The sequence below is a fragment of the Jatropha curcas genome, chromosome 4 (genome assembly GCF_041381405.1).
Source record: "Jatropha curcas cultivar XTBG-Jc1 chromosome 4, XTBG_Jcur_1.0, whole genome shotgun sequence".
Lineage (NCBI taxonomy): Eukaryota > Viridiplantae > Streptophyta > Magnoliopsida > Malpighiales > Euphorbiaceae > Jatropha > Jatropha curcas.
In genome coordinates, this window is record NC_143154.1 from 27056045 (window position 1) to 27073612 (window position 17568).

General features: G+C 31.8%; 2 protein-coding genes and 1 pseudogene across 3 annotated transcripts; 1 reads left to right on the top strand and 2 right to left on the bottom strand.

Moving 5' to 3' along the window:
* The first annotated feature begins 2851 nt into the window (after positions 1 to 2851).
* WIT1 (WPP domain-interacting protein 1) lies at positions 2852 to 9042 on the top strand. 2 transcript variants are annotated; one of them, XM_012232698.4, is made up of 6 exons: positions 2862 to 3012; positions 3081 to 3169; positions 5280 to 5881; positions 6308 to 7509; positions 8163 to 8321; positions 8701 to 9042. In XM_012232698.4, exons 3-6 carry the CDS (start codon positions 5320 to 5322, stop codon positions 8881 to 8883), a joined length of 2106 nt encoding a protein of 701 aa, XP_012088088.1. In that variant the 5' UTR covers positions 2862 to 3012; positions 3081 to 3169; positions 5280 to 5319; the 3' UTR covers positions 8884 to 9042. The 2 variants fall into 2 exon arrangements, with proteins under 2 accessions (XP_012088087.1, XP_012088088.1); XM_012232697.4 differs by lacking the exon at positions 3081 to 3169 and having other exon boundaries at positions 2852 to 3012.
* A 216-nt stretch (positions 9043 to 9258) lies between these two features.
* On the bottom strand, positions 9259 to 12377 carry LOC105646769 (Pentatricopeptide repeat (PPR) superfamily protein). The gene has a single exon (XM_012232696.4). It carries the CDS (start codon positions 12282 to 12284, stop codon positions 9615 to 9617), a length of 2670 nt encoding a protein of 889 aa, XP_012088086.1. The 5' UTR covers positions 12285 to 12377; the 3' UTR covers positions 9259 to 9614.
* Positions 12378 to 14745: 2368 nt separating this feature from the next.
* LOC149497109 (uncharacterized) lies at positions 14746 to 16578 on the bottom strand (annotated as a pseudogene).
* Between the last annotated feature and the right edge of the window lie 990 nt (positions 16579 to 17568).

Below are 17568 nucleotides of genomic sequence, written 5' to 3' on the forward strand. Positions count from 1 at the left end.
GAGAAATAATAAAATATTGAGGTTCATTTTTCATAATCATATAGGCTGAATGTTGAAATTTATACCGAGATAATAGATTCTAGTGTTTCAGGCTGACTACGGGCCTCGGGGGCCTTAAGCTTACCTGGGCCCTAGTGCCGGTCCGGCCCATGGAATTGGGTCGTGACAATAGCTATGCTTATTTTCCTAATAAATTAGTAGCATTGAATTTTTATTTATAGAAAATATATCTAATTTTTTTTATTCAATAAGATCAAACCCTTCTCTTAAATAGAAAAATTTGTTAAAAAATTTTTACAGTAGAGATAATTTGAATTAAAAACTTCTTACTCGCTATATTTTTATATAAAAAAAGGAAAAATATATCGAATTACATCTAATTAGTTTATTTAGATTTTAATGATTAAGTTAAACAATAAAATCATCTTAAAAAAATTAATTAATAAACTCTTGGTTATCACATTGGATTCATTTTGTAATGATTTTTTATTTTGATTTGGTCTGGTGAGACGGGTAAGGGGTTGTGATAGTGAAGGGTGTAGGCCCAACCAACCACCCATGGACCCACTAGCTTATGAAAAGTCATATATTTATTTTTTTATGCAAAATTTTAATTTCATAATGGTTGATAGTTTCATTGTCAAAGCACTATTTCGACGCGGGGACACGCAACAGACAGGGCCCAATAAAAAAAATAAAAAATAATAAAAAAAAAAGAAAGTTTCAATATTGTGAATCTTGACGCAAAGTCTCACAAGTTGTGAAAATACAGAGATGAAGGCATTTGTGTTGTATGAAATGCATCCAGCCACTGCTTTTGCTCCTTTACAGTAAATATTTTGATGCAGGGGTTCAGTGGTTATCAATTTTTAATTGAAAATTGAATTAAATCGATTTCTTTTAATCGAATTTGGATAAATAGTTTTAAAATTTTGTTTACTGATCAATTTGAATAAATAAAACTGTTTAATTTAATTTGATTATCATATATAACTAATCTTTTTTTTTTTTTTGAAAAAACTAACCAATTTTTTAAATTTAAAATAATTAATTTGATTTAAAATAATCGAATTCTAACTGAATTAATTCAGTTATTATATTATTCAGTTTCATATTTGATTATCGTAAAAATATATTCAGATAAACCGAAACATAAATAATTCGGTTTGATTAACCGAATGCTCACCTATAGTTTTATGTATACACTTCAATACTATTTTTTTCCATGAGGTAATAATGACGAGAAGGATACCTCAAACAATAATTATAATTTGGTATTTTTTTTATTTAGTAGTTATATTAATAATTAACTTACGATGTTTAATTCTATTACACTATTTTATTTTGGAAAGTATTATTTTTCTCGTTAAATGAGAAACTAAAAATACTTTTGAAATTTTTTCATAAAAAAAAAAAAATTTTGAACTGTAAGAAACTATCAAATAAGTAAACATTATAAGTAGTATGAGAAGAACTAAAATATTTTGTAGAATGCAAATCTGTTAACATAACATAAAATTTCTTATTTATTTATCCAAGATTAGAGTCCCATGATAAGTAAAGAAAATTATTTTCTTTTCAAAGACATTAATTCATTAAGTAAGGCCGAATCCAATCAGAATTGGGCCCGCCCAATTTGGCCCACAAAAAAATCTACGCATCAATCACATGAATATTTCCACAATGCCATTTAACTTGCTATCTTGGCCCAAAAACTAATTAGGAAATAAATCTTCAAAATAATAATAATAATAATAATAATAATAATAATTAGGGAATGCTAACTGCAGTCTCTGAACTTCTAATCTTGTATTACAACTTTTCAAAATTTTTTTTAACCTACTCTATCTTTCCATGTTTTAAAAAAAATTTTAACTAGAAGACACTTGTTATATAACTTGTGAATATATATATAATTATGTAATATTTTTAATTTAATATCTATCAATGAGTTAATAAATTGTGTTCATAAGTTAAAAAAAATTAAATTATATCAATAAATAACCAAAAAAAATTAAGCTTATAATAATAATAGGTCAAATAAAAAGATTAGAAATCTAATAGTCAAATAAATTAAAAAAATAAAAGAAAATAATTAAATCATAACGAATATTAATATGACATAACTATTTGAGTATTTTTCAAAAAAAGTGTTGATATAGCTAATAGCATCTCCAATGCAAACGTGAATTGCTCTTATTTAATTGCCACATTAGAAAAATAAAAGACTTTTTAAAAATAATCTTCAATAGTAATGTCTATTTAGGATGTCAAACTGATGTGTAAAACAAACCAAATAGACATTGTCTACTACACTTTCTATTTCTAGACGGTTTCTTAGACAATATCAATATTTATTAGTCTTTAGTGATTGGCTGCATATTAAAATATAGGACCAGAAAAGAGAGAACAAAGATAATGGAAGAAGATTCAAAACTAATACATTAGAGTGAATTTTTTAAAATTCATTGTCTATAAATAAACATTTAACTACATTATCATTCACACCTCACCTCCTATTTCACACGACACATCAGTCACCATCTACATTAGCACTGATATTCAAGTTGCATACATCTTAGCATGCCACATCATTTCTACTTAAGTCTAGCAAATGCTCCCCCCCCCAAAAAAAAAAAAAAAAAAAACTCTTAATGCAATATTTATTAAAAAAATATAAAACAATTGTTTTGTTATATATAGCAATAATATTTGTGGCCATTCGATCTCTTAGTTAAAAAAAAGGAATAAAAACACAAATCAGATCAGAAAACGCCACGTGTTATGAATTGCAGGGTGTACGTTAACATGCGGTATTCGATAATTTTTATTTTAAAATGTTCTGAACTCATCCTTTAAGATGGAAAATGGAACTCCACCTTGAGACAGATTAATAATATTATTATATTGATCCTTTCTAACCTTCGGTTTCTCTCTCTTCACTCTTCACTCCACTTGTTTCTCGTCTTCTGTCGTAGCTATCGCAGACTCCAGAAGAGTCTCTTCAAAAGGGTACGTTCAGAAATGATTGTTTTTCAATTTTGCTTGCTGATGTTTTTCATTTTGAGATTTCCCTTCAGTTTTCCAGGAAAGTGACAGAAAATATGGTGGATTTTTGTCATTGATTCTTTGGATGATTCGTCTGTTTACATTGCAAACGTAGGAATGGGTTAGTTTATTTTATTTTTGATAAGTTGAAATGGGCATGTTAGGTTTTAACTTATATGCGTCCTTGTCTTCTTTGAGGGTTTACATGCGAGCTTCTTATTTAATTATTGATAGATTGTTTTGGGCGGTAGGAGATGGTAATGGGTTAATTTCTTCAATTTAGGAAAGTTGGAATCTATTTTTCCTTGTTGAGAATAATTCATTACGGAGTAGGATATCACTGCATAGTTGATGATTTGTTATTAATGAAGAATTGTATATTTAGAATTCTTGAAATTGCACAATAAGAAAATATAAGTTTAATATTTTGCAATCAAGTTGTTTTGGTGAATGGAGAGTAGCCAATGTGGTAAGAATTGGTTGAGAATGATGCTTCAGCATTTTCAACTTTATATCTACCATCTCACTTGAGAAGGGGCTTGAACTTATACATGTATATATGCTGCATTCCTTTCTCGTTTGAACTCAGAACTCACCTGGATTAGGATATGATGTTCTTGTTGTTTCCATCAATGGGTCTTTTTGAGACGGTTTATATTAATGGACGAGGTTGTTCTGATGAGTAATTTATGAATAAGATTCTGAACTAGATATCTAAGGCACCGTTTGGAAAAATCATGTACAAGAATTCAATTCAATTCTATTGGAAGAAATAAACTGAATCCAAATTATTTTATTTTCTTCATTATCTTTATTTATTTAAATAGAACCAATGATAATATATTTTGAAGTGACATGATTTATATTATTTCAAAGTCATTCCTTTTCTGTAAATTCTCTTATTTCCAAACATGAGATTTGACAAAATAAAATCCTTTTGAATTGAGTTCTTGTAAAATTGGCTTTCCAGAAAAGGGGTAAGAGTCAGAAGGATTTTATTGTGCCAAATATTATAGCTTTGTTGTGTGAGGCACTTCCAATGATCTTCACATATAAATGGTGAGGAGTACGTTTTAGAGGTTGTAACGTGTATTAGATCCGAATTTTTTATTCCTATTTAATAATAAGTTGCGCTGGCAACTTGGCAGTGGTTTGGTTGTCATTTGACAATTGTGTTTGTGCTTAAAGAAGACTTGAAAACTTAAAATTTTCTTTAGCTTTTTCTGGTTCCAGCTCAATTCTGAGATTTGTGATTTTCATCTCTCATTACCTAAATCTCTTCCGGCACATTTGGGCCTCGTTCCTATCATATATATATTTGGTTGTGCTTGTATGTTAAGTTCAAATCATGCCTGCAGCATTCGTTGAAAATTGTTGTGGAAAATCCAAAGTTGAAGACGAGACTAATAGGGTCCCCCTTTTTGATGTTTAGGTTGTGTATTCCAAAATTGATATCCACTGATTAACCTGAATAATGTAATTTGTACAAAACTGATAGGCCATGGTGCATATCATGTGATAGGCAGAGAAACAATTGTAAGTCAGATCTTCTTGTCCATGATGATCACAATTAGCTCTTTTTTTTTTTTTTTTTTTTTTTTTTTTTTTTTTTTAATTTTTTAAATCCAATTCTGATGATTATTGACAACAAAATCTGACTTATAATTTAGTGGTGTATAAAAACCAGTGTCATCAATTCTAGTCCTCCTTTTTTTCACTTTATCATGCACAACATAATGGATCTCAGTGTTGGTGGTGTTTCCAAAATATAGACACTGTATTTTTCTAAATTTTATTTCCCTTCTCTTGCCTCGGCTCATAAGTGTGATATATTGGTGGTGAAGGGTGCTAAACAGAAAAGAGGTAGACCTAGGATCAGGTGGAGGGAAGTTGTCACAAAAGATTTACAGTCTCTTGACATTAATGTAGATTTAACTATGAGCAAAGCAGGATGGAGACAAAAGATTCATTTAGCCGAACCCAACTAGTTTGGGATTGAGGCTTAATATTTGTTGTTTTCTTCCCCTCCTTGGCCCATATGTTATTGTCCTTACCATTTATGCTAACCACCATATCTAGATGGCTGGCTGGGACATAATTATTTATTCACTGTGGACCTTAACTTACCAATATTTGATGCTATTATTTGAAAATATTTATTTAATTATCGCACCCCTTTTTCTTTTGACTGGCGCTAATTTCTTCTACTCTGTTTTTCTATTCTCTATCAGTATTCAGGTTTGAAGGCTAGTTGAATAAGTAGACATAAGAATGGGTACTGATTCTGATGCTGAAGTTAGTGTCTCCCTTGACGAAGCCAATCCGGCAGATCAAGAAACTGAGTCAAGTAAAATTGATTTACTTGTTGAAATGTCTTCTGATGCAGAAATAAATGGGGAGTTAGGAATTGCGGATGAGATTCTAACAAGAATGGAATTAGATTTGGCATGTGCTTCAGAGAAGCTGGTTAACCTAAGTCTACTCATGATGCATGTGGCAACCAGGGAAAGTGAGTTTGAAACAATTACCTCTCCAAAAGAAAATTTTGTGGGAGATTCAGTGGAAGCTCTGGAATTTGATCTCTTATCCTGGATTTTGGATTCTGAAGTAACAGAATTGGATAAGTTCATGACAGATACCCAGAAAAATATTGTTGATGCCCGTAAAATGATATCCTTATATCAACATTTGGAAGAAATTTTCATGGCAATGGAAGAAAAATTACTTGATTGTGAAAAATCGCTGAAGCAATTACAGGGTCAAGTCTCAGAAATCAGGATGCAATCTGCCAAGTTTCAAAGGACCTTGGCATGTCTGAAAAGAGAAGAAAATTGTAAGCTACATTGGTCATTATTAAAAATCTGTGTTTGTATATATCTACCTTTTAAGTATCAATTTAGTTGTCTGTTACTCGAGAAACCCATTAAAAAGGGCTTGTTTAAGATCATTATAGTTGACAGTTTACTTAAATGATTGTGAAATTTAGAAGTTCCTTTCCTTGCTTAAAATTAAAAGGAAGTTCAGAAAATTCATTCTCTCCTTCTATGCATAAATTTTGATATCATGCAGTTGTGGGAGGTGATGTGGACTTTCACATTTTCGTATTCTAAAGCTTAACTCTCTTGTTTCTGAAGTATTAATTGACAAGCAAAGAAGATTTTAGTTGAATGATTGTTTTGCACTTTTGACTCGGTAGAAGGATATGTTAGAAAAATCCATTTTTTTGTTTGTTCACATTCTAATGCATGCATGTTGATAGGGAATGGTGATGAGGGGCCAAATTTCTCAGAAGAAAACCAATTTTTGGACATGAATGCAAAGATCAAGATGCAAACTGCTGAACAACAAAGACATATTTTGAGGATGCTAGAGAAATCTTTGGCAAGAGAGATGGATCTTGAAAAGAAGCTAACTGATTCAAGACAAATAGAGGCAGAGATGAAACGTAGGCTACTTTCTACAGAACAAGAAGTACTCTTCATGGAAGAAGATGCAATAGATGTTTATGAAAGATTGTTCACAGCAGAAAATGCTGCAGAAATTCTGATGGGAATTTCACAAGAATTACTGAGTCGAGTAAAGATACTTCAGTTCAATTTGAGTGGTTCAGTTCAACGAGAAGCTGCACTCAGATCAAGCCTTGAGAAATCCATGGAACAGTTGGAAGCCAAAGAAAATGCTTTGCAAAAGTTCAATAGCAGCAGTTCAAAACTAAAGCTTCTTGCAAAGACTGACAATTTAAACACAAGCTTGACAGAAGCTGAAGACAATTTAATTCTTGCAAATTCTGAGGTTTTCACTCTAAGAGAAAAGGTGAATTCACTTGAGAAGCAGCTGGAAGAATCTGAGTTTCATCTGTCTAATGCAAAGGTCAATGAGGGAAATCAGGAACAGCATAATGCTTTACGTTCTGAGGTCACGAGCATGGAAAATATAATTGAGGATTTGAAAGAACAACTAACTAAAGTGGAAAGTAGGGCAGCAAGTGCAGAAGTCAAATGTAAGTTGTTGGCGGAGACTAATATGGATCTTAATGAAGAGGTATCCCATCTTAAAGGTACCTCTGAAAAGGTGGATTCATTAGAGAAGCAGTTGAGGGAATCTGATATCAGACTCCAGCATGCATTGGCATCTGCTGATGCCAGTCAGGAGAAGCAAACTATGCTGTATGCTTCAATTAGAGATATGGAAAACTTAATTGAGGATCTAAAGTTGAAAGTTCAGAAAGCAGAAAGTCGAGCAGACAGTGCAGAGGATAAATGCATTGTGTTATCTGAATCTAATGCAGAACTCAATGACGAACTGAGCTTTTTGAGGGGGAGGCTTGAATGCTTGGAGGCATCTTTGAATCAAGCTGAGGAAACAAAAATGGCTACTGCAAAGGATATTGGATTTCGGACTAAAGTAATAACAGATTTGATGTTGCAATTGGCTATTGAAAGAGAGCGTCTTCATAAGCAGGTATCACCTGAATTTACTACCAGAGGTGTCTTTTTCGATGTGTATATATATATATATATATATATATATATATCTTCCTAAAGCATTATCTTAAAATTGAATCACATAATCTTTTGAAAGAACATAGATAATCATAATTACAGGCTGGTGTTTAGTACATTAAACTTTATGTTGTGTGCAAATGCACATTAATATGTGTGGGTTGAAACATTATTAGAACATTAGTAGAAATAAATGAAGGTAATTACTGTCCAGGATTCACAAACAGAAATATCCAAATGACGATCAAAACTTAATTGAAGCACTTCTCTCTCTCTCTCTCTCTTGTGCTCTCTCTAAATGATAACGTGAATGCTTATAAGTTTTGAATAGACAGAAACTTGGAGATAGGAGGTAATACAAAATAGCAAAGATATTTATTTCTTTTTCATGTAATGATTCAATCTTTGTCACTATTGTTCATAAATATCCAAATAACCATCTTCTTTTGGCTAAGCAGAGCTGTGGTGTCTACCTGAGAATTGTTTTTGGTATCCTTGTTATAGGGCCTTTTGATGAATCTCAACACACACTCTAAATACATGCACATGTTTGCAGTTGCATTATATGACTATTTCTGCATAGACTTTCTGATGCTTTGTTGATATTTACAGCTGACATCATTATCGCTTGAGAATAGACATTTGGCGATGAAATTACAGCAAGCAAGAAAGGATCCCTTTACAGGTACTGACCATTATAGTGGATGGGATGGCAAAAAGCATCTGTTTCCTGAGCATGAAATAACCCAAATCTCAGCATCTGGTTCCAAGGTAAGTGTTAGCTGTTACATTCTGAATAAATTTGTTTGAACATCTGCTGATGGGAGAGGGTTCTTAAATGCAAACTAGGCAGGTTTTTCCTATTGGGGAATGGGAATGATCCATGATATACCAAGTACAAAATCACTTATTTTTCAAACCAAGTTGTTTTTCCAAGGAAAGAAAATAATGCAGAAACCATCAGTTCTCTAGCTTAGATGGGCAAGGAAGTCCAAATCACTTTCCTCTTTAGGGCTACAATGCATTTTCTTTTCTTATTTCTTCTTGTAAAATCTTTTGCTTGGAAGTTGGAACTTGTTATGGTTACAGTACAGAAGCATCATTAACATTTTCCCCATTTGTCTAATTTTTTTCTTTTCCTGCTTATCAGTTGGACAAGTCCCAGAAAAATGCATCTGTTGGTGAGACAAAAGTGACAGCGGTGCCGGCAGGTTCAGTATCGGAACCTGAAAGTGTAAGGAGAATAGATGCAGGAATGCTCAACTTTAAGCATGTTATCATGGCAGTTCTTATTTTAATGATTGCAGCAGCTGTCTACTTATTTCACCAATAGAGCCGAGGCCTATGATAGTATTAGTAGAGATCCTAACACAATTTTTGGATAGTTTTTGTATGTTATGAATTAGAAATGCTAAAAATGCAACATAGTACAGGAGGCAGTAATACCATTTTCAGACAAATCAAAGTGATCTTGACTGAGTTTGGGCTTGTAGTCTTTGTTTTCTTTTTTTTTTTTTTTCTTTTTTTAAATGTCATCTGGATATCCATCGGTTTGAAAAAGTACGCAAAGGATTGGTTCATAGGATTAGAAAGAAAGAAAGATTAAAAAAAGGTTTCCAGGGGAAAATTTTCTTTTTGAAGAGAAAAGAATTTCCTCTAACGACAAGGAAAAGTTTCCACTCAGAAATAAATGTTTACATCATATGAATTTAAGGAGCCAAGCATGATTTTTCTTTTCAACTTTCTGTCTAAGTTTAATTATAAATTCGAATTTTAAGCTATACAATAAAATGGGAAAAATAAAAAAATGACTTGTCCTTGATTTTAATATCCAATAAAAATAAGAAAGAAAAAGTTAAGCAGCACGTCGTCGTTAGTGACTTACCGTCAGAGAAAAACAACAGAAACGACGCCGCTTCTCCTGGTGTAAAGGGTATGGGGAAGAGAAAATGAAAACATTAGGATGGTGGTCAATGCTGGTGGGTTCGCTTCGATTAGCCTGTGTTTGGTTTGGTTTATTCGACATATGGGCTCTTAGGCGCGCCGTCTTATCCAAAACCACAACTAAGCTGCTGCTTCTTCTTCTGCCGGCAGCACATATTCCTCCGCCTCCTCACCAGGGGAGAAATCAGCATCAGGCAAGTATCCATCCCGCTTCATCTCATTAATTAGGACATCAAGTATTTCGTACAACTCTTCACACCTGGGATGAGCCTCGTCTCCAACAAGAAACGCGTGCAGTTCATCTTTTAGCTCAATCCAACTGCAACCTGGTTCCTTCTTTACCTTACTATACCTCATTATTTTTCTCATCTCCGAAACCTTACCCCACATTCCAGCATCAGCATATATGTTCGATATAAGAATGTACGCAGAAGAGTCTTGTGGGTCCAATTGCAAAATAGAATTTGCCGCCTTTTCTGCAATCTCAACATTTCCATGAATCTTGCAAATACTGAGCAGAGTTCTCCACACAACAGCATCAGCTTCAAAAGGCATTTCTTGAATAAGCTTCAAGGCCTCGGCTACACGGCCTGATCTACCTATTATATCAACCATGCATGAATAATGCTCTAATTGAGGATCTAAACCATAATGACTTAGCATAGCATCAAAGTAATGCAACCCTTTATCAACAAGCCCCATGTGCGCACAAGCTCTGAGGACAGAAATAAAAGTCGCATGATTTGGTTTCACATTTTCAAGTTGCATGTTCTCAAAAGTTTTAAGGACCTCATCTGCAAGACCATGCTGAGCATAGCCACAAATCATGGCATTCCATGTTACGAAATCTCTATTACGTGCTTTCTCAAACACTAGTCTTGAATCTTGCATGCTTCCGCACTTGGAGTACATATCAACGAGAGTGCTGGATATATACACATCTGCATGTAGTCTAAGCTTGATGATTTGAGCATGTATTTGCTTTCCAAGTCCAATTGTAGCTAAATTGGCACAAGTATCAAGAATTGTTGCGTATGTGAAGTTATCTGGCTTCATACCCATTTCCAACATTTTAGAGAAAAAACTGTGAGCATCCTCACTTTGTTTTAGCAGAGAGAATCCTGAAATAATTGCATTCCATGAAACCATTGTCTGTTGTTCGGTTCTCTTATGGATTTTCTGTGCCTCTTCCATCATTCCACACTTGCAGTACATATCAACAAGAGCACCTCCTACAAAGGAGTTGAAACCCATTCCAGATTTTATAATTCTGTTATGGATCTCCATGCCAGTACTCAAAGTTTGCTGACTGGCACAAACCTTTAAGATGCTGCCATAAGTGAACTCATCAGGCTCCAGTCCAAAGTGCAGCATTGATGCAAAAAATGAAAATGTTTCCTCTTCCTTTCCATTCTGTTCATAAGCAGCAATAATTGCATTCCAAGACACAGCATCTCTTATTTCCATCTCATCAAACACTCCAACAGCTCCACCCAAATCTCCACATTTGCCATACATGTCTAGAATAGCATTTGCCACACAAATGTTTGACCTCAAATTAGCCTTAACTGCTAATGAATGTAGTTGAGGCCCTTCCAAACCACCTTTAATAGTTGCACATGCACTAAATGCGCCAGACAGACTAATTTCATCAAATCCAAGGCCAGATTTTAGCAAAAGCCTAAATAATTCCAAAGCTTCAAACCCTTGGCCATTTCGTGCATACCCAACCATAATGGCATTATAGCATTGTAAACTATGTTTTGGCAACCAGTTAAATAGCTTTTGAGCATCTGCCATGCTACCACATTTTGCATACATATCCAAAGTGGCCGTCCCTACAATGATGTCGGCTCTAAAATTACTACCCTTAACAGCATGGCCATGCAACTGAGAGCCCAATTCCAATGCAGAAATCCCTGCACATGACCTGAACACACTAGCATAGGTGGATTGACTGACCCCAACTCCAGCCTTTTGCATCTTTATGAAAAACTGTAAACCCTCAACATACTGACTATTCTGAACACAGCCAGCAATCATGGCACTCCAAGAAACTGAATTCTTCTCGGGAATTTCACTAAAAACTTGAAGTGAATCATCTAATCTCTTACACTTGGCATACATATCCAACAAAGAACTACCTGTAACCACGTCATTATCAAATCCCATACGGAGAATAAGGCCATGAACCTGAATCCCCACAAGAATCTCTTCCAAAACAGCGCACACTTTCAAAATAACAGCAAAAGTAGTTAGGTCAAAACCCACACCCGATCTGCCCATGTCCAAGAAAAAGTCAATCGACTTTAGATACTCACTATTCTGTAGATACCCAGAAATCATCGAGTTCCATGATACGACATCTCTATTGGGCATGTTCTCAAAAAATTGTTTCGCAATACCCATTTCCCCACAACCAACATAGCCAAATATCATTGTGTTATAAGAAATTACATCCCTTTCAGTCATTTTGCCAAACACTTGGTATGCGTACTTCAAATGGGAACATTTTACATACATCTGGATCAAACAATTCGAAACAAAGATAGTAGGTACAAACCCAGATATTATCATGCGAGCATGGGCTTGTTTGCCTGGATTTAGAGAGTTGAGAATGGAGCATTCCTGGTAAATATGGGAAAAAGTTTTTATCTTTGGTTGGTTTGGTGTACGTTGCGTAGAGACTGTAGAGAAAGTAAAGATCTGTTGAGCTTTTTTGTATAGAATTCCTGAGGAATGAGGAAATATTCTTGTGAATAAGCAAAAAGAAGATGTGCGATATGCCATCAACCATGGCAGTCATGCTTCGGGGAGTTCTTAAACTGTTTTAGGAGTTCAGTTTTTCTCACAGAACGTTTTGTTTCGGTCCCTCCCATTATTATTATCATCATCATTTCGAAAATAGGGTGATATTTGATAAAAAAAAAAAAAACTATTTTCTTTTCAATTAACTAGTAAGATTCAAATAATAAATAAAATTGTCATTTAATTTCTATAGTTTGGTAAAATTTATAAGTTAGAATACCTTTTTTAAAAGTTAATTAAATAGTCCCATTATTATTTTTATTGATGTTGAACTAAATTTTGTTAAAATTTTATTGATTATTTGATTAATCAATTGAAAAAAGAAAAAAAATGTTTTTATTTAGATTTTTCTTTTAAAAGGGAAAAAAAATCCAATTCTGCTATCAAATATTAATAATAATTATTTAATGTATATATATATATATATATATATATAATATTGCTTGTTATTTTTATAAAATTTTTATTTATAAATTTGGATCGATGATGGTTAGTTAAAAGCCTTTTGTTTGGAACAAAGGAATTTCACAAAATTTCTAAGGAATTCATTTTGAAATGTAAATTTTTATATTTGGCAAAAAAAAAAAAAAAAAAAAAAAATATATATATATATATATATATATATATATATATATTACATCTGAGAAATAGATAGAGAGATAAAATTTTTTCGAACGAACCGCACTCCTTCCTATACGTCAGGAGTCCATTAATGAGAAGGGGCTGGAAAAGCCGCAATTCTATAGAATCGAGCATAATAAAATAAAATTTTATAAAAATTGATAAAATTTTCAAATAAATTTAAAAAAAAGTTACAACTTAAATTTTATTAACAAATCTACCATTTTCGTATTTCACTATCTATCTCTTTTCTCATTTTGCTATTTTCATTTACGATCTCACTCATTTCATAAATCACCACCATAGTAGAAATCATAAGAATAATTATAAGTTCAGTCTACTTGAAATAGCTTGCTTAAAATAAAGGAAAAACTTCAATGGATATTTAAACAATATTCTAAAAGCAAGAATAAAATGCTAAGTACATAAATTTATTCTTGTAACTTAATAAAAAAAATCCTTTATGGTATCTTTAATTTTTACTTTGATTCAGTGGACACTTTAACTTATAAAATTATATTTATTAATTAACACTTTAATTTATAAAATTGCATCTATTAGAAATTTTAACTTGCAAAAATTTCTATTGAACATTACAATTCATAAAATTAAATTGGTTAAACACATATTGATTAATTGAAAATGTAAAATTATTATTGCAAAGTATTAATAACCATACGTGAAATCAATATTTTACATATAAGAATAAAATATATCAAAAATTTATTATTACTAGCGTAAAAGGGTATATATTTATTAAAAAAAATTACTGTAAAGAGGTATATAATGTTATCAAAATTCATAGTTCTAGAATACACTAGATCCTTATGTAAAATGTGAAGTGTAAAGTATATAAATAAATAAATTTATGCATTTTGCCTGAAATAAAACAATCCCAACACTTCATTTCCTATGCAAAAATAAAATAACTCCAACGTTAACATTTCCTTAATTAAAATTGAATTTTTTTAAATAATTAAAATTTTGACTTTGTCCATATAGAACGACTAAAATGCTCTTTGTAAAAAATTATTAACTAATGATTTCTAAAATTACTAAAATACAACTAAAAAACTTTAAAATAATGTTATACTCAAAAATGTTCTGAATAGTCTCTAAATTGCCATTCACAACTCGAAAAACTGATTCATTTCCGTGTGGTCTCCAGACTTGTCAAATTACTAAATATTTCTGAGACGGTTATGTTGCATGTTTATGTCCAAAATGCATTGGAATATTGAATAAATGACTGAAGCCCTGAGATTGGATGAAATTATTATTTTTTCCTAGTGTTCAGTGAAATTACTATAAAATTCTTGAGGTCTGTTTCTATTAGTTACTATTTTTATTTCATAATACTTGTCATATTTGGAATTTCACGTTTTTTAAAGAAAACTATAAAATTTGTCTAAGTTATAATAAATTATTGAGTAAATTGACTATATTACTCTTAATTTAATACAAAATTCTCTAAAAATATCATTAAATTGAAGTAATAATCATTACTCATATACAAAGGATAAACATGGAAAAAAAAAGATTTATCACTCATTGAAACCACAACGTGACAAATATTTTGAAACAAATTATTTTTTCAAATGTGACAAGTATTATGAAAAGAAGATAATATTTTTATTCAATTATTCGTTTTGCCATTAAATGAAAGACCAAATAGCAGTAGTAAATGTGTGGGACTAAATATTAACTATATATTAATTGTGATTTATGAAGGATCGAATAGCCAAATATCATAGAGTACTTAACAAAGAAAATAACACTTTTTGGATGGAATTACTATATGTTAAATTGATTATTAAACTGTAGTTTACTTATTTTCATTTAGCCAGCCTCACGTGCTATCTTTAAATTGAACCTTTTTATTCCAGTGAAAACTTCTTGGACAGTGAAGAGAGCTCGTATATAAGTAGTCCTGCAACTATCAGAACCACAACTGCCATAAAAATCCATGGTAGCCCTTTGAGTTCACTTGGAAGAATTGCACAAAACTGTAGAGTCGATGAAAGGAGAACACATAGAAATGCCATTAGGTGAAACCCTTTAGGTCAACCTTAGGAGAGACATGCCATAGCAGAACTCCGATGATTGAAGCATAGAAATTTAGCATCACAAGGAAGAAGAAGACATGGTAAGTTGAGGAGCTAAGATCAATGGAAGATCCATTAGGGTTTCCATTTAAAGCCCGTAAGGCAACATTATGAACGTAAATGGCATCATAACAAATATGTTGGCCCATCTTTCAAAAATGCTCTTCTTGATTGGGATTGCTTGTTTCTTGATTTCAAGTTCTTTTCTTGTAGTTGATGATGATTCTTGTTCTTGGCTTAAGCCTTCCATCTCTACCTCATGGCTGCTAGTGTTGGGGCTCTTGTTTGATTAAAACTAAACAAGAGAAATTTTCTCTTGTGCCATTAGCGTCTTTTATACCCTCTTTAAATGGAGCAGATGCTTTGGTTTCAACTAACGCTCTTTTGGCTTTGAAGGGGTTAAAACTCAAACCCATAGGTTAAAATCTCTAAGCTCAATGAAATTGTCAATCTAAGGACAAATTAAAAGTTTGTTTCTCCAAGTCCAATGTCTTCAATTATCAATTTAATCATCAAACTTCAGCATGTGGTTTTGGGTAATTACTTTGGTAATTGCTTCTTAATTAATTGTTAAACCATTTGCATTTGGACAAATTTGATTATGCCTTTGGGATTAATAAATGGGTAAAAGAATATTCTTCCTCATATATTTTGTTATTTAAGAATGTTTTATAATTAGATTATTAGATTATAAGCAAAGGCCATCTTAAAATAAGGAGGTAAAGAATATTTCTACTACAAATTTACAATTTACCACTAGGGTAGGTACTATTTCTATTTGCAATTTTTTTTTTTGGTATTTACGGTTAAGATATTTTTAAACTAGCTTATGTGTTCATAAATTAATTCCCTGTTCTGAACATTTTTTTTAAGGATGTACTCTGCAATATTTAACCTGATATATGCGTTAGAAAATATTATGCTTCTCGACAACATTATTAACCAAGAAAGGATGATTCTCATCCTTGCTAATTCAGCGTGTTGATTATATTTATGGTGTCTTGATTTCTTAATTTTCTCTGTTTTGATTTTTGGAAAAAAAATTTATAATTGAGGATTTGAATTATTGAAAAAAAAAATGTAAATAAATGGCATCTTTTGTTGAATTTTGTATGTCCATCTCTTTCAATGTTCAAGTCATGCATGCTCCAATTTCTACTTAGAAATTTCAAATTCAATCTACGCGTTTTTCGACTTTATCAAAGTAGAAACAAAGAATAATATACATATGTCATACTAGACTTTAATTAATTTAGGTGACTTTCTCTAACTATTTCTTCCTCAACAACTAGGAAATTTCTCAGTCAGGACTAAATATGCAAGACCTGCAGGTTATATATTTACCCAGAACCATCATACATAACATAACACACAATCATGAACATCAAAGCACCAGATGATCATCAAACAGAAAAAGGAGATGGTTTTTATAGAGGACTAAGAAGAATTCATCTAGATGAAGTTATTTTTACTGTCTCTTGCTTCACTGCAATTCTGATCTTGAACCTGCCTATGGAATATATAGATGAGAAGCCAATACCAACTGTCATTTTTCATGGACATTCTGGTATTTTCTATGCGTTTCTTGTTTTTCTCACGGGTTCTTGTTATTGCTCTGTTTGCTCTATATATTTCAAGGAAAGAAAGCCCAAGATTGGCAAGTTTTACTATTTCTTTTCTGTTATTTCCATGGTTTTCTGCTTAGTAATGTTATTGTGGGCTAGCCTTTTATGGGTTGCTTCCATATTCCGTTGAGGGGTTGGGTTTTGCTTCATTTGCTATTTTGTTTGATAGCTATGTATACTTACTATTACTGAAGAACTAATAGTTAAAATGCTCGTAATTACTGCTTTATTTTCTTTATTTTGTCTTTTCATGAAAAAATTTCAGTAATATATATATATGTATGTATTGAAAGATAGAGTATCCGAGACTACTTCTCTCTTAACAATGAATATGATTGTAAGTAAAAATTAATTACGGTTTGTGAAATGCTAAAAGTTAAAGTGTTTAAAATTTGCTAAAAAAAAGACTTCTTTAACCTCTAAAAGCTATTATAAGTTAAATACTATATTACCGGACAGTACAAGACAGGTCAAAACACTAAAAAGTCAGCTAAAAACTTATTGGTAACAGGACATAACTCTATAAGCTAAGTGAAAGATTATAGAAAAGACCTTTGGAAAATTACAATTAAGTCCTTAGTTAATTATAAATTCGTCCAGAATATAAATATAATCTATCAATTAAATTCCTTTTTCTTTTACAAGTTTCCATCTTCTACTTGTTTGTAAGAAAATGTAAGTGTTCTTCGTACGTGTGGGGTCTTAATTTTACGCGAGTGCATGTGCTCCTTCAATGGATATTTACTTGAAAATGGTTATAATTGTGAAATTTTATATAAAAATTTTAACTAGTTAATTTTTTCATCAATTGATAAAAGTATATAATTAACCTATTTTAATTAATTGTAGGCCTATAATAGAAACGTTTTAACTAAATTTGTTGAAATTAATTTTATGTCATTATAAAATTCACCT